The 18,753-nt window shown below is 34.3% G+C and overlaps 1 protein-coding gene across 3 annotated transcripts in view; it reads right to left on the bottom strand.

Annotated features, from left to right (window-relative positions):
• NBEA (neurobeachin) overlaps positions 1 to 18,753 on the bottom strand; it is a gene marked incomplete at its 5' end in the record, with an annotated part of 627,381 nt that overhangs the window by 457,073 nt on the left and 151,555 nt on the right. For all 3 annotated transcript variants that reach the window (XM_082859302.1, XM_082859301.1, XM_082859303.1), the window contains 4 exons: positions 5,392 to 5,484; positions 9,123 to 9,220; positions 9,317 to 9,379; positions 10,087 to 10,166. In XM_082859302.1, the coding sequence (XP_082715428.1) occupies positions 5,392 to 5,484; positions 9,123 to 9,220; positions 9,317 to 9,379; positions 10,087 to 10,166 (334 nt within the window). The remainder of the gene's footprint in view (positions 1 to 5,391; positions 5,485 to 9,122; positions 9,221 to 9,316; positions 9,380 to 10,086; positions 10,167 to 18,753) is intronic.

The following is an 18,753-nucleotide window of genomic DNA, read 5'->3' as shown; positions in this document are numbered from 1 at the left end:
CCTATTTCCTGCTACTGATTGTGTGTTTTATTTGTTTCAAATCTTGAATAATAACTACTAGTAATGATTAGGTTATAGTAGAAACATCTGACTGCTATTTGAATGCTGCTAGTGCTTCATTTTTATATTTGGTGTCAGCTATTTATGATACCTTATAATGAAGAAATATTCTACCTTTATCAAAACTGCACATTAAATTGTACCTCTTACATTTTTGTTAACTATTTAAATTAACATATAGCAATATACTGTGACCTCTTTACATCTATTACATCGTTTATCCTTAAAACTCAATGAGGGAAGCAGTATGATTTCACTCATTTATAGGGTTAAAAACTGAGACTCAGAGATGTTTCTAAACCACTCAGAAAACATGTGGCTAAGCTAGGATCCAAACCTAGGCAGCCCAACTTAAGCCGATGAACTACTTGTATTTTATCAACCAGTTATCTCTATTAACCATCAAGCTGTACATGCTTTCTTTTAAGTGTTATTTTTTGACTACTAAATTTAACTTCATAGTCACATTGATAGGAATCATTTGAATTGTGTAGGTAAGTAGTTAAACTAACACTAAATTTCAGTGTTAGCCTTAGTCCTTTTGCTCCATCATTGCTCCCATAAATAACTCCTCATTTTACCTAATTGGTCATTGATTTTACTTAATCCAACTCCATTAATAATATAAATACTGAAAATTCTTCCAAGATTTTTTTTTTTTTTTCTCTCTTCATCACGGTGCGCGGGCCTCTCACTATCGTGGCCTCTCTTGTTGCGGAGCACGGGCTGCAGACGTGCAGGCTCAGTAGTTGTGGCGCACGGGCTTAGTTGCTCTGTGGCATATGGGATCTTCCCAGACCAGGGCTCGAACCCGTGCCCCCTGCATTAGCAGGCGGATTCTCAACCACTGCACCACCAGGGAAGCCCCTCTTCCAAGATTTTAAAGGTGCTTTTTATATTTATAGTTTTTCAAACAACTTTCTGTTGAAAAACTGTTTCAATATGTAACATTCACATGATTAAAATATTTACATGATCTACACCCACCTTCGTTTCTACCAACTCCCCATTAGAAGCCACTGTTCTTGATTTCTTATTTCTTATGAATTCTACTAGACTTTCTCACTGCAAATATAAGTATTATATTCTCATATTCTCTTCTTTATACAAAAATAGCATCTAATACATACCCATCTATACTATTTTTATAATCTTTTAACAATATACTTGTGATATCTGTATATATAGTTATCTCATTGGTTTTGTTTATAACTGCATAGTACTCTATTTAATAAATGAACTATAACTTATTTATTAACAAATCCTCTATTAATAGAAATTTAAGATTTCTTGTAACATTTACTATTATAAACAAAACAACAATGAATAACTCTGAATAGCCATCATTTCACATATGTGCAAGTGATGAACTACTGGGTTAAAAAGTATATGTATTCGTAATTTTGACAGACATTGATCAAAATTAATAAATTGCACTACACGTGGGGTTATACTAATTTACGCTCCAGTTAGCAATGTGTGAGATGCTTGCTGTTCCCACAACCTTGCTAACAGAGATGGATGCTGAATTTTGATATTTCTATCCATCTAACGTGTGAAAAATGATGTCTTAGTTTAGTTTTAGATTATATTTCCCTTATTACAAGTAGAAATCAGCTCTTTTCGTATGTTTATGTGCCACGTGTAATTTCCCTCTACAAGCTGTTCATTTAAAGCCTTGCCTATTTTTCTACTGGGTTGTCTTATCAATTTCTAGGGAAAGCTATGAAAGTTATCATGTAAAATCCTTTTGATTTACTGTTTCTATATTAATTATGGAAATTATCATTTATTTTGTACATTCATATTTTTGCCCTTTCTTGAGTTGCTTAATGGTGATGTATCCATTTCTATCATGATTTTTAAAAATCAGATTTTTAAATGATTGTCTTCTAAATCATTAATTCCTACTTTCCTATTTATTATTTCCATTTATTCTGTTATTCTTTAACTTTTACATTTTAATTCTTTTTTTCTCTATTTCTTTTCTATTGGTCTACAGCTATGATAATCCTCTAAGCACTTCTTTAGCTGTCTCCCACAGGTTTTCTGAAGTTGTTTTCTAAAAATTCTGCAATTTTAGTGTCCATTTCTCTTTGATACAAAAATAGTTTAATAAATTTTAAATGTCTAGGTAGAAGAAACTTTGGTTTCTGATTTTGTTCCTATTTTCTAATTTTACTGCATGTTAACAAGAGAATCTTGCCTGTTTTGTCTCTATGTTTTGGAATTTTTCTTTGATGCCTACTACACCGTGTCAAATTTTCATGCATGTTCCATGAGCACCTGAAGTTATATTCTTTATCAATATGGTACCAACTTCAAGCTATATTAATCAGATTTACCTTATTATTTAGATTACTCTCTCGTTTGCCTTTTTATGGACTGGGGTGAATTAAAATTTGTTTTAATATTTTAAATTATTAGTGATTATTTCTCCTGTAATTTGTTTCATGAAAGTTTCAACTTTTAATGTTATAAAGTATCTTTGTTTATATTGTTTACTGCTTTTTTGAATTCTAATTTGTCCAATATTAAGATCATGATTCCTGCTTTTTTTTCATTTGTATATATGTAGTATAGTTTTACTCATCTTTTTATTCTCAGTACTTTTACATTTATTTTATAGCAGATATGTTTGGTGTTAGATATGTCACATTTTGTTATGCTTCCTAAATTTTATGGATTTTTTTAAAACTTCCATTACATGTATTGTTCTCAGTTTTAATCATACAGTTTTTTAATATTTTGTCAGCATTACAGTTTTAACTGCTTATCTTTGTAACTCTATGTGTTTAGGAAGTGTATTTCCCTACTCTGAGCAAGGATAAAATCAGCATATTTACTCAAATTTTCCTCTCTCTTAAGCCATCCAATTTTATTCAGTAGGCCTGCATTTCTAATTTGTCAGCTTGCATGGATATCCTTTGACTCTCTGAACTTTGTCTACTTGCCTCCTTTCCCTAGTCCTTTCTCAATTCATTATAATGGTAGCATTTCTACCTTATTAGGGCATACAAAAAGGGAATTCCAGTCTGTTACTCTAATTCAAACACTTGTCTTAGTCTTAGTTTTACTGTTAAATTAATTCAGTGTTCACCAGTAGTACTTGGCTGTAGTCTATCCAGTCAATCCTAATTGGTTGAACTTAATCTCCCAGCAATTTTCTCAAGAATTATTCTGAAAAACAGTTCCTTATATGGTTAAAAATTGTTTGGCACCACCCTTTTTATTTAAAGGATACTTTGGCTTCTATTTTCTTCACTTGAGTATCTACATTTTCTATATTGAAAGTTGTCATAGAGAAGTCTAAGGCCAGACAATTTTTTTCCTTTAATTTGTGCACTGCTGAAAAAAGAACTTTTTTTTTACTTATATTTAAATCCAATAGTACACTTTCATACTGACCATTTCAGGAAAATTTTTCCTGGTACACAAGTATGCCCTTTTAATACTGATGGCAAATCTATATTAGGACCTCAATGAATTATAGCTTTAAATATTTGTTTAGTTACATTGTCTGCCTTTCTTATTTGGAAACTCCATTTATGCCATTTTTGGAATTTCTGTGCCTTCTGTATCAATCATTTTCTCTTTAATCCTTCTGAACACTCATATATTCATCCACACACATTATTTGCTTTGTTTTCATTTTTATCTTCTGTGTATCTTACTATGTTATCCACAGAGTTTCTCTTCCTTGAGTGTCTTCCAATTCCATTTTTGTGTGATAGTTTTTTCCACCAATTTTTTTCAAAATTTTCTTAGCTCATGATTCAACATTTCAGTGACATTCTACCAGTTCTTTCAACTTCTTGAAATTCTGTTTAGTAGCTGCCCTTTCTCAGAAGCAATTCATTTATTTCTTACTTTTTTAACTTATGGTAAAGTTTTTAATCAAACTTGTTGTGTACTCCATAGCAGTATTTTCCAGTGACTGTTCTTCATGTACTGGTTAGTTTTGTTTATCTTTTCCACATTTCTATATTTTAAAATGTGTTTTCTTGACAATTTTTAAGAAGTTGCATATAGGGTTAGAATCCTTTATTAATTATTCCCAGTCAATTTCCTTTACTTAACCAAAGTTAAATGAGTGATCATTATCTCTTCTTGTTAATGGTGCATATGCTCTCACTCGCAGTATTCTATCACCTAGTACACTTATAGTTCCTCAGATGCACATTACTCTTTTCTACAATCCTGGTTTTGTTGAACTACTCCCTCTCTCTCTCTCTCTCTCTCTCTCTCTCTCTCTCTCTCTCTCTCTCTCTCTCTCTATATATATATATATATATATATATATATATATATATATATATATAAAATATTTCTGTTCTCTCTTACTTAACCACTGATTTGGTACCAAAATGAAAATAATATCTACTCTTCTAGACTATTTAGCATGTTAGAGGTGTTTTACCTGAATGTTGTGCAGTTTTCATCAGTGTTACCGATAAACTCTTAGTAAATCAAAATACAAAAAAAATTAGCAATTCTAAAGTTCTGAGAGGAATCCCACCTATCATTACGGCAGTACTACTTTCCTGGGCTCATTTGTATAGAAAATGGATTTATACAAGACTATTCATGCACAGGACAACACAGTATGGAAAACATTCATTATATCAGCAGGTGATTTTTAAAAGCATCTAAATTCTGGACTTTGGGTGAAAAAAGAGATATTATAGGATCTTCAAATCACAATAAGCCTCAACGTTAGAAAAGAATACAGACAGACATTAAATACTGACTTAGCATGTGAGCAAAAGAGTAGGTCTCAGGAAGACCTCAATTTCCCTGTGTCAAGCAAGTTTTCTTTGAAATCATATCCCTATGTGTTTTATTTTATTTGATGAAATATTTTATTATATCCTTAAAAGAACAATATTTTCTTTCCAGTAAGCCAACAGGAATAAACCATATTACTTAAATGTGATTTTGTTCTATAAACTACTATTAAAAATCATTCTTTCTGGGGCTTCCCTGGTGGCGCAGTGGTTGAGAGTCCGCCTGCCAATGCAGGGCACACGGGTTCGTGCCCCGGTCCAGGAAGATCCCACATGCCGCGGAGCGGCTGGGCCCGTGAGCCATGGCCACTGAGCCTGCGCGTCCGGAGCTTGTGCTCCGCAATGGGAAAGGCCACAACAATGAGAGGCCCGCGTACAGCAAAAAAAAAAAAAAAATTCTTTCATAAAATATTTTTACAACTTTTACCACAAGAAGTTATTATTTTCCATTATAAGATCATTCCAGTCAAATTCATGTGTTACAAACCTAGTAGAAATACAGTTTCAGTAGATATTTCTACAATTGTGAAAAACATCAACTTACTTGTGACCTAAATGCTTCAGAAAGTATCCCAGAACCTTCAGAGCTTGAACCCAAATACTTTCACTTTTAGAGGCCAATAATTTGTAGATTACCCTAAAACATATAGAAATAAATGATATTTTGAGCACTTACGAATATTAAAAATATAAGCACTGTATACTTTACAAATAAACTATAAATATATAAAAGACCTCCCAGGTTTTTAAATTCTTTGAAAAAGTTGGAAATAAGCACATTAATTTTCTTTAAATTTGGACATCAAATACATCCTCAAAAGGACAGTGTGATTGGTCGTTCATTAAGTATTTCCTCCCAGCACACTAAACAACATTTTCAAGTTTAAGATCCATGCTTAGTTAAGCCACATTTCCTCTTCTATTTGAGTTTCCCCTGACATTCGTACTTAATGACCTTTTTTCTTGGTTATGGCTAAACGGTCCATGGGTACCTACCTGCTGAATTATTTTTCTTTTCTGAGAATTTGGAATGAGTTCTGAGAAACAATATCTAGTCTTTGTTGGGCTCTTGAATTAGGAAATGATTTAAAAGAGAAACTATAGGACAGTCTTGTTTTGTTCACAAAGGTGAGTCTATATACAGAAGGAATAAAGCAGCTATACAGGCAGTCACAGAAGAAGCAAACTTGTTTCTTCATAGATTTCCAATTCTTGGTTCCTACCCTAATGTGTTTCTACAATAAACTAACACATGACCTAACTTACACAGTCACTTCAAATCCTATATAACAGCACGGATATATTCATTATAATACTTATATGTACTTCAAAATTTTTATCTCATTTTTTTCAAAAAATAAAAACAAATATTTTTTCTATAAGGTAGAAGAGGGCAATAATAACTGCATTCTTTTGCAACTAATTCTACAATTTAAGAAAGTTCTCTGAGGGTGGCTGTGGTGACTCTATAAAATTAGGGTGTGCTTTATTCTATTAAATATCTTTGTAAAACTTAAAATGCCATTTTATATTTTGAAGTGAAGTAATATAGTCTGAACACAAAAACAGGTAAGAGAAGATGCAGTATGATTTTCCTTTCATTTCAGTGACATTAACAGAGGGGAACAAATAACTGAAAGTTAATGACATCTATTTTATTTAAAGTAACTTAGACTTTAAAAAATAAAATAATACATTGTTGATAATACTTTTAAAAAATTATACTACTGAAGAATACATTATGAGAAGAAGTAAACTCTACAGTGATTATTTCCTTCAGAAGATAGTTTTTTGCAAAACCCTCAAGTTCTTAAATGAATATAAATTTACATTGAAATATATTTTCAGAACTTTTAAGGACCAAAAACAGTAATGAAAAAAAGACAAATATGACAATAGAAAAATTATACATGTCAAAGAAATATTCAGGAAATCATAACAAAGAACATTCAACAGCAAAAATAATCTTGAAAACCAAAGCAAAACCGCACAGCATAAAAATATGCCTATACTCAGATATGTAATCAGAAACTCCCACAGAATTCCTATTCTCTAGGAATAACTGAGTTAAAGGAGTAAAAAGGTATAATATCCACCTTAGATCAACAGAAATTATGATTTAATATTTGAAATATGAAATCATCTAAGGCCATCAGACATCTGTGCTACATAGGATTTTTTTCACAACCAGACACGTATTTCTTACAAAAACCAAGATAAAGTATGAACAGGAAATTTACTGACAAATCAATTAATGACTGTTTACTTACAATATAATAATACAGGTGAATCCTAATTCATTTGCCCCAGCTTACTATATTCAGCCAGAAAATGATCTAAACTATGTGAAAAAAGAAATTATTCTTTTCTCTAAAGATTTTCAGATATAAAAATATTACATTTTTTTATGTGCAGGTCAGTATCACCACAAGGTCTTCCTTAAGTCCAGTTAAAATATTATCAGAATTAAATTAAGTTCATTCTTTGTGTTCATTTCTTAGCATGCTTGAATTATAATTAATCAAAAATTTCCCCATACATAACTGTCACCCTTTAGTACCTATTTTCTAGGATACAGAATTTAAAATTTTGTATCTAATAAGCCTATTTTTTCCATATTCTAAACCAGAGCCTACATCCTCTACATTCTTTTTAAGTGGAAAAACTAAAGTAGCACATTTTCCATGTTTGTGATTGTTTTGAACACACTGGTAACAATGTGACATGTTCAGCTGGTGTCAACCATGAGCAACAAGGCCTTTGTACTTATTGTGCTCAATCAATCTTTTCATGTTATACAGTTAAGATACTATTTCAGTCCTCTAAAGAGCTTACCAAATAGCACTCTCTCGTAAGATAATTATTTCCAGTGTGTCAAAGGAAAGCAGGATTCTATTTTTGCATTTCACCATATTAACCAATCGAAGGTTGGTATCATTCATAAGGGTAATGAGTATATTTTTAAGTGATTTCTTAATTAATCAGTTAATATAATAAAAGAAGCAGGTACTAGGATCTAAGTTCAAGGATACTAAGTGTTCAATCTAAATATAATTTAAGAAGAATGAGTGTAATTGTTTGTATTATATTATTAGGTTGAGCCATATGAAATTGCCTTTATTTGGTAAAGTCACTTAAGTTTCAGCAATTTCATACAGTTCAACCTCACAATAAAATATATTTGTAGTTGTTAATAATTAAATGTACAATCTTCTTATTTAAATAGATTAGCAACCCAATGGGTTGTAAACTCAAAGGTAAGAGTGGTGTCACAAGTTAGATACCCACATAGAAATAAAGTGATTGCTTCTCTGATTTGAAAAGGAAGTCCTTCAAGACTAGAAAGTTGTTATTTGCTGATATAAATGGCCAAGTAAAAGAAGCACTAATAAAGTCCCTTGACATTTACTAATATATTATTTCCAAACTCTTTTTATAACCTGTGGAAGTTCACTGAGGTACACATGGCATAACCTAGATTTCTTATTTATTCAAATAACTCAGACTCCAGAAAAATAATAAGGGAGACTCCTTAAGGGGCTAGGTTTTAGGTTTAAGTTAATAAGAATACTAACCAAGAAACTATGTTTTACTTATCTACATAATTACTTTACAATCACCATAAGTAAAGTTAGTTTTCAAATTTGGCTTCTTGTTCCAAAATATTTCATCTCCATCATTCCCATCATACTGCCACTGTCCTAGCTCGTCATCTCTAACACTGATGAATAAAATAATCTCTCTACTGATCTTGCTACATCAGTTTTATCTATCTCCAACTCATTTTCCACACTGCTGACTGTAAATCTAGTAAAACAGAAATCTGAGCAAATCAGTTGTGTATTCAAAATTCTTTAGTTTTCATCACCAATAAAATAAAATCTGAACTTCTTACCATTATACGGATCTTTCAAACCTGGCCACTATCTAGCTCTTGAGCCTAAACTCATAGACTTTTCTTGAACTCTCTTTTGTCGAAATATACCATGCTCTCTCATCTTCTTGCCAAAATATTTGCTCTTCCCACTACTTAAAATGTCTTTACTACAGCAACAGCAATATAATTACTCTTCTTGAGACCCGAGACCCATTTTCTATACACTTCATCAGTTCCCTTGAGTATTAGAAGATTAATAACAGATTTCTCCATCCATTCCCTTCCTATGTGTAAGATTTTGCTATATACACTCAAAAGTTAACTCAATAGGGATTATTCTGGGAAGCACAACTGTACTCAATTAAAGCCTACTAATAGTACTAATATTATAAACATACCTTATTCCATTTCTTTGATCAAACGCTGGTATCATTGAGGCTGGGTGTTCTGACATTAAAGCCACTAGTAACTGTAACACATCATGAATATTTTCATCCTGCATAATAAGGATCAGCAATATTTATTTAGTTATAAATGTTTTCTAATGCATTGAATAAAATTATTAAAATAGAAGACCCAGACCATGTCCTACCTCATGCATTGTAAGCAGGTAATTTAATATACTCTGAAGTTCATCTTCCTTGACCCCTCGATCCTAATTTTTTAAAAAATTAATTAATTTAAATCTAAAATTAAAACTTTAATTAAAGACAGTCATCAAAATGATCACTTTAAAATAAAATATGGACAACTTAAAAGCAGTGATGCTTTAATTAAAATATCTAAATACTTCATAATTCATAGACTATATTATTTCAAGGTAAATACGTACATATTTAGAAAATTGTACCTATTCTTCTAAAGTTGCTAATGTTTGACTGACTTTACTATAAAAATTATTATATTTTGATCGTCTAAATATATTAATATTACTATTTTCTAAACATGTATTCTGTTCTTAAAATAATGCAAATTACCATAAAACTTTACAATATTAATTGCTGTGCATTTTACCTTTATTTTCTATTTATCTTAATCTTTTAAAAATCCTAATGTGATAAAAATATATAAGTCTTCTCAAACAGGAACACAGATCATTTACTAAAATGAAATCTTCATGCTCAATTTTTATGTATATATGTTCCTTGTCTATTTCTGCTACACCTCTTAGGATAGAGGACCTCAAACAGTATTAGCACAAAGTGAAGTTCAACAAAAGTTAATACTAAGATTTACAGAATATTGAAAGCAATTCATGAATTAAAGGTTGTAAAACTAATTTTACAATAATGATTTAAACTCTGCCAAAACATTCTTTTCATGTAATATACTGCAATTTTGAATTACATAAAACTGTTTTACCTTTAATATAAGCTGTTTCAGGAAAAGTAACATAAATGCCCGTAGTGATACAATTTCTTTTTGTGATGGCCGGGGACCATCTAGAATAAAACAGAAAATAAAAAGAAACAACAAACAATAAAACCCCTCATTATTATTACTTAATAATAAGCTTAATGCAATTATGTTGTAATATTATGGAATACTTTAAGTTATAGTCATTATAATTATCATATTTCTTAGTATTAATTCTGTACAATTTCAATAATAGAGAATACAAATATTATTTTCAGATTTTTGGCAATTTCAAATTTTTTACTAAATGTCAGATTTGCGGGAAAGAATTACTTTTTAAAAATTATATTACTGTTCATTGATAAATAAATAATATCAAGTCTTTATGTGGATATATTTCCCTACTTTTATTAACTTAATAGGTTCCCTTTTCCCCCTCAAATTCAAGTTTTCCCAATATTTCTTCCACCTTCTTCTTACCTGTCTATGTTTAAAATCATTCTCCATTTTCATCTTCACATTATAGAACAAACCATAGAAAAATGACACTCTACGTAATTATTTGTTTTGAAGCTTTTTTCTTCTATGACACTTATATACACAAAATACGCATTATTATGACACTCAATAAATGCTTGAGTCAATAAATGAAATAAGCATGAATAGTTACAGTGTACATATCATTTCCAATAAAACACCTAAATTTCAAAGTAAATAAGTGCAAATATTTAATTACCAATAAAAATGAGAATATGCCATGATATATATGTAATATATAATATGCAGTAATGAAATTATACCTTTAAGAAACATAGCTAGAACCATAAAGTCCTTAAACATCAAGCCTTACTTGAAGCAACCCAGATTTATATAGCTTCTGTATAAGTTTTAATCTATAATTCTTTTATGTATAATTTATAGCATCTGCTTATTCACTCCACAAATATTTATGTGTAGATTATTACACATCAAAACAAATTAGCCCTTAAACAATCCATTTTATCTACTCTTGGGAAAGAAATCTCTTGCCCATTTCTACATTTGTTGCCCTACTCCTGCCAGTAGTGTACAAAGTATTCTTTCCCTCCTTACCAAAACTTGCTATTATTTTTGTTTTTTTTTAATATTTTCATTGTGAAATACACTACACATACAGAAGATATACATTTACAACTTAATGAATTATTAGAAGATGAACACCTGTATAACAACTTCTTAGGTCACGAAACTGAACACTGACAGCAGCTTGGCAGAGAAACCTATCAACCCTTGGTGTGTAGGTAAAGGAGCTGCGCAGAGTTGAGGGTGAGGTCCTGATTTATATCATATGCAGATTTCTGATTTCTGTTGTGTAAATAAATACTCCCTCCATGACTGGTTTCAAGTTCACGCCACCAATGGTTTGACAACCATCTCATCAAAAATTAATAATTGGTGGTGGCACCAGTCTGTTCCAGCATACAATAAAGCCTCACCCTACCCAGCTCTCAGCTCTAAGCCACACCCCCTTCCTGATCACATGCCCCGCACCATCTCCTTAGAGACAACACCATTATTTCAGTAATAATTTCCTTACTTTTATTTATAATTTGGCCACCACTTAATGAAACTGCACAAGTGTTATACTATCTTTGTGCATAAGTGTTTCTTATTGTTAGGATGAGGACAAAAGCTCTTTGTCATAGGATATTTTGTGAGGATTAAATGGATCAACATATGTAAAGGAATTAGAATAGTAACTGGTCCATTTTAATTGTAAGCACTCAGTATACTTACTACTGTCATATATTGATATTACACAATGTAAATAACAAAGGAATAAAGCACAGTAAAAAATAATAAAGACTCAAGAAAAGGTATAATAAACATAAAATTGAAGATGGGGTTATCTCTACGCCTGGAAATGGGATAAATGTCTGACTAAGGATAGATATATACAGGCTTATGGTAATATTCTATTTCTTAAGCTTGGTGATACTCATACAAGGTTCATTATATTTACATATATAATACCACTTTGTGTTTGTGATATATTCAGAATAAGTCTTTGAAACACCTATAATATGAATTACCTATGCATATAAATCTGTAAGTTCATGTTTGAGCAGACAAATAGAGGTGAAAAAATATATAAGACTGGTAATACTGGCTCCTGGGAAAGTATTAACTTTTTAATCACAAATCTTTACATTATTTCACGGGCTACCAAGATCATGTACTACTATGAGATTTTTAATATAAATAAATGTTTTTACAGTGAATCATATATAAAAATTTCAGAGACAGGGGGACGAGGGGAAGATGGCAGAAGAGTAAGATGCGCAGATCACCTTCCTCCCCACAGATACACCAGAAATACATCTACACGTTGAAAAGCTCCTACAGAACACCTACGGAATGCTGGCAGAAGACCTCAGACCTCCCAAAAGGTAAGAAAGTCCGCACGTACCTGGGTAGGGCAAAAGAAAAAAAATAATAAACAGAGACAAAAGAATAGGGATGGGACCTGCACCAGTGGGAGGGAGCTGTGAAGGACGAAAGGTTTCCACACACTAGGAAGCCCCTTCACGGGCGGAGACTGCGGGTGGCGGAGGGGGAAAGCTGCGGAACCGAGGAGGAGAGCACAGCAACAGGGTGCGGGGGGCAAAGTGGAGAGATTCCCGCACAGAGGATTGGTGCCGACCGGGCACTGACCAGCCCGAGAGGCTTGTCTCCTCACGCGCCGGGGCGGGCGGGCTAGGAGCTGAGGCTCAGTCTTCGGAAGGAGCGCAGGGAGAGGACTGGGGTTGGCGGCGAGGACACAGCCTGCAAGGGGTTAGTGCACCATGGCTGGCCGGGAGGGAGTCCGGGGAAAAGTCTGGACCTGCCGAAGAAGCAAGAGACTTTTTCTTCCCTCTCTGTTTCCTGGTGCGTGAGGAGAGGAGATTAAGAGCGCTGCTTAAAGGAGCTTCAGAGACGGACGCGAGCTGTGGCTGAAAGCGCGGACACCAGAGACGGGCATGAGACGCTAAGGCTGCTGCTGCCGCCACCAAGAAGCCTGTGTGTGACCACAGGTCACTATCCACACACCCCTTCCGGGGAGCCTGTGCAGCCCGCCACTGCCAGGGTCCCCGGATCCAGGGACAACTTCCCCGGGAGAACGCACAGCACGCCTCAGGCTGGTGCAACGTCGCCCCACACTCTATGCTCCTCCCTCCTCCCGGCCTCATTGAGCCACAGCCCCCGAAGCAGCTGTTCCTTTAACCCTGTCCTGTCTGAGCGAAGAACAAACGCCTTCCAGCGACCTACACGCAGAGGCGGGGGCCGAATCCAAAGCTGAGCACCAGGAGCTGTGAGAACAAAGAGAAAAGGAAATCTCTCCCAGCAGCCTCAGAAGCAGCGGATTAAAGCTCCACAATCAACTTGATGTACCCTGCATCTGTGGAATACCTGAATAGACAATGAATCATTCCAAACTGAGGAGGTGGACTTTGAGAGCAAGATTTATTTTTTCCCCTTTTCCTCTTTTTGTGAGTGTGTATGTGTATGCTTCTGTGTGAGATTTTGTCCGTATAGCTTGCTTCCACCATTTGTCCTAAGGTTCTATCCGTCCGTTTTTTTGTTGTTCTTCTTTTTTGTTTGTTTGTATTTTCTTTAAAAACAATTTTTTTTAATAATTTTTTATTTTAATAACTTTTATTTTATCTTCTTTCCTTCCTTCATTCCTTCTTTCCTTCCTTCCTCCCTCCCTCTTCTTTCTTTCTTCCTTCCTTCCTTTCTTCCTTTCTTCCCTTCTACTTTTTCTCCCTTTTATTCTGAGCCGTGTGCATGAAAGGCTCTTGGTGCTGCAGCCAGGAGTCAGTGCTGTGCCTATGAGGTGGGAGAGACAACTTCAGGACACTGGTCCACATGAGACCTCCTAGCTCCACATAATAATATCAAATGGCGAAAATCTCCCAGAGATCTCCATCTCTACACCAGGACCCAGCTTCACTCACCAACCAGCAAGCTACAGTGCTGGACACCCTATGCCAAACAACTAGCAAGACAAGAACGTAACCCCACCCATTAGCAGAAAGGCTGCCTAAAATCATAATAAGTCCACAGACACCCCAAAACACACCACTGGACATGGTCCTACACACCAGAAAGACAAGATCCAGTCTCATCCACCAGCAAACAGGCACCAGTCCACTCCACCAGGAAGCCTACACAACCCACTGAACCAACTTTAGCCACTGGGGACAGACACCAAAAACAACAGGAACTACAAACCTTCAGCCTGCAAAAAGGAGACCCCACACACAGTAAGATAAGCAAAATGAAAAGACAGAAAAACACACATCAGATGAAGGAGCAAGATAAAAACCCACCAGACCTAACAAATGAAGAGGAAATAGGCAGTCTACCTGAAAAAGAATTCAGAATAATGATAGTAAAGATGATCCAAAATCTTGGAAATAGAATAGACAAAATGCAAGAAACAGTTAACAAGTACCAGAAGAATTAAAGATGAAACAAGCAACGATGAACAACATAATAAATGAAATTAAAAATACTCTAGATGGGATCAATAGCAGAATAACTGAGGCAGAAGAAAGGATAAGTGACCTGGAAGATAAAATAGTGGAAATAACTACTGCAGAGCAGAATAAAGAAACAAGAATGAAAAGAACTGAGGACAGTCTCAGAGACCTCTGGGACAACATTAAACGCACCAACATTCGAATTATAGGGGTTCCAGAAGAAGAAGAGAAAAAGAAAGGGACTGAGAAAATATTTGAAGAGATTATAGTTGAAAACTTCCCTAATAGGGGAAAGGAAATAGTTAATCCAGTCCAGGAAGCACAGAGAGTCCCATACAGGATAAATCCAAGGAGAAACACGCCAAGACACATATTAATCAAACTATCAAAAATTAAATACAAAGAAAGCATATTAAAAGCAGCAAGGGAAAAACAACAAATAACACACAAGGAAATCCCCATAAGGTTAACAGCTGATCTTTCAGCAGAAACTCTGCAAGCCAGAAGGGAGTGGCAGGACATATTTAAAGTGCTGAAGGAGAAAAACCTGCAACCAAGATTACTCTACCCAGCAAGGAACTCATTCAGATTTGACAGAGAAATTAAAACCTTTACAGACAAGCAAAAGCTGAGAGAGCTCAGCACCACCAAACCAGCTTTACAACAAATACTAAAGGAACTTCTCTAGGCAAGAAACACAAGAGAAGGAAAAGACCTACAATAACGAACCCAAAACAATTAAGAAAATGGGAATGGGAACATACATATCGATAATCACCTTAAATGTCAATGGACTAAATGCTCCCACCAAAAGACACAGACTGGCTGAATGGATACAAAAAAAAGACCCTTATATATGCTGTCTACAAGAGACCCACTTCAGACCTAGAGACATATACAGACTGAAAGTAAGGGGATGGAAAAAGATATTCCATGCAAATGGAAACCAAAAGAAAGCTGGAGTCGCAATTCTCATATCAGACAAAATAGAATTTAAAATAAAGACTATTACAAGAGACAAAGAAGGACACTACATAATGATCAAGGGATCGATCCAAGAAGAAGATATAACAATTGTAAATATTTATGCACCCAACATAGGAGCACGTCAATACATAAGGCAAATACTAACACCCATAACAGGGGAAATCAACAGTAACACATTCATAGTAGAGGACTTTAACACCCACTTTCACTAATGGACAGATCATCCAAAATGAAAATAAATAAGGAAACACAAGCTTTAAATGATACATTAAACAAGATGGACTTAATTGATATTTATAGGACATTCCATCCAAAAACAACAGAATACACATTTTTCTCAAGTGCTCATGGAACAATCTCCAGGATAAATCATATCTTGGGTCACAAATCAAGCCTTGGTAAATTTAAGAAAATTGAAATTGTATCAAGTATCTTTTCCGACCACAACGCCATGAGACTAGATATCAATTACAGGAAAAGATCTGTAAAAAATACAAACACATGGACGGCTAAACAATACACTACTTAATAACGAAGTGATCACTGAAGAAATCAAAGAGGAAATTAAAAAATACCTAGAAACAAATAACAATGGAGACACGACGACCCAAAACCTATGGGATGCCGCAAAAGCAGTTCTAAGAGGGAAGTTTATAGCAATACGATCCTACCTTAAGAAGAAGGAAACATCTCGAATAAACAACCTAAACTTGCACCTAAAGCAATTAGAGAAAGAAGAACAACAACAACAACAAAAAAACCCAAAGTTAGCAGAGGGAAAGAAATCATAAAAATCAGATCAGAAATAAATGAAAAAGAAATGAAGGAAACGATACCATAGATCAATAAAACTAAAAGCTGGTTCTTTGAGAAGATAAACAAAATTGATAAACCATTAGCCAGACTCATCAAGAAAAAAAGGGAGAAGACTCAAATCAATAGAATTAGAAATGAAAAAGAAGTAACAACTGACACAGCAGAAATACAAAGGATCATGAGAGATTACTACAAGCAAGTCTAAGCCAACAAAATGCACAACCTGGAAGAAACGGACAAATTCTTAGAAATGCACAACCTGCCAAGACTGAATCAGGAAGAAACAGAAAATATGAACAGAGCAATCACAAGCACTGAAATTGAAACTGTGATTAAAAATTTTCCAACAAATCAAAGCCCAGGACCAGATGCCTTCACAGGTGAATTCTATCAAACATTTAGAGAAGAGCTAACACCTATCCTTCTCAAACTCTTCCAAAATATAGCAGAGGGAGGAACACTCCCAAACTCATTCTACGAGGCCACCATCACCCTGATACCAAAACCAGACAAAGATGTCACAAAGAAAACTACAGGCCAATATCACTGATGAACATAGACACAGAAATCCTCAACAAAATACTAGCAAACAGAATCCAACAACACATTAAAAGGATCATACACCATGATCAACTGGGGTTTATTCCAGGAATGCAAGGATTCTTCAATATACGCAAATCAATCAACGTGATACACCATATTAACAAATTGAAGGAGAAAAACCATATGATCATCTCAGTAGATGCAGAGAAAGCTTTCGACAAAATTAAACACCCATTTATGATAAAAACCCTGCAGAAAGTAGGCATAGAGGGAACTTTCCTCAACATAATAAAGGCCATATATGAAAAACCCACAGCCAACATTGTCCTCAATGGTGAAAAACTGAAAGCATTTCCACTAAGATCAGGAACAAGACAAGGTTGCCCACTCTCACCACTCTTATTCAACATAGTTTTGGAAGTTGTAGCCACAGCAATCAGAGAAGAAAAGGAAATAAAAGGAATCCATGTCGGAAAAGAAGAAGTAAAGCTGTCACTGTTTGCAGATGACATGATACTATACATAGAGAATCCTAAAGATGCTACCAGAAAACTACTAGAGCTAATCAATGAATTTGGTAAAGTAGAAGGATACAAAATTAATGCACAGAAATCTCTGGCATTCCTATACACTAGTGATGAAAAATCTGAAAGTGAAATCAAGAAAACACTCCCATTTACCATTGCAACAAAAAGAATAAAATACGTAGGAATAAACTTACCTAAGGAGACAAAAGACCTGTATGCAGAAAATTATAAGACACTGATGAAAGAAATTAAAGATGATACAAATAGATGGAGAGATATACCATGTTCTTGGATTGGAAGAATCAACATTGTGAAAATGACTCTACTACCCAAAGCAATCTACACATTCAATGCAATCCCTATCAAACTACCACTGGCATTTTTCACAGAACTAGAAAAAAAGTTTCACAATTTGTATGGAAACACAAAAGACCCCGAATAGCCAAAGCAATCTTGAGAACGAAAAATGGAGATGGAGGAATCAGGCTCCCTGACTTCAGACTATACTACAAAGCTACAGTAATCAAGACAGTATGGTAGTGGCACAAAAACAGAAATATAGATCAATGGAACAGGATAGAAAGCCCAGAGATAAACCTATGCACATATGGTCACCTTATCTTTCATAAAGGAGGCAGGAATGTACAGTGGAGAAAGGACAGCCTCTTCAATAAGTGGTGCTGGGACAACTGGACAGCTACATATAAAAGTATGAGATTAGATCACTCCCTAACACCATACACAAAAATAAGCTCAAAATGGATTAAAGACCTAAATGTAAGACCAGAAACTATCAAACTCTTAGAGGAAAACATAGGCAGAACACTCTATGCCATAAATCACAGCAAGATCCTTTTTGACCCACCTCCTAGAGAAATGGAAATAAAACCAAAAATAAACAAATGGGACCTAATGAAACTTTAAAGCTTTTGCACAGCAAAGGAAGCCATAAACAAGACCAAAAGACAACCCTCAGAATGGGAGAAAATATTTACAAATTAAGCAACTGACAAAGGATTAATCTCCAAAATTTATAAGCTCAATAACAAAAAACAAACAACCCAATCCAAAAATGGGCAGAAGATCTAAATAGACATTTCTCCAAAGAAGATATACAGACTGACAACAAACACATGAAAGAATGCTCAACATCATTAATCATTAGAGAAATGCAATCAAAACTACCATGAGATATCATCTCACACCAATCAGAATGGCCATCATCAAAAAATCTGGAAACAATAAATGCTGGAGAGGGTGTGGAGAAAAGGGAACACTCTTGCACTGCTGGTGGG

Source organism: Leucopleurus acutus (genome assembly GCF_964270905.1).
Source record: "Leucopleurus acutus genome assembly, chromosome: 18".
Lineage (NCBI taxonomy): Eukaryota > Metazoa > Chordata > Mammalia > Artiodactyla > Delphinidae > Leucopleurus > Leucopleurus acutus.
The sequence above is the reverse complement of the archived record's forward strand: the minus strand, read 5'-3'. Positions and strand labels throughout refer to the sequence as shown.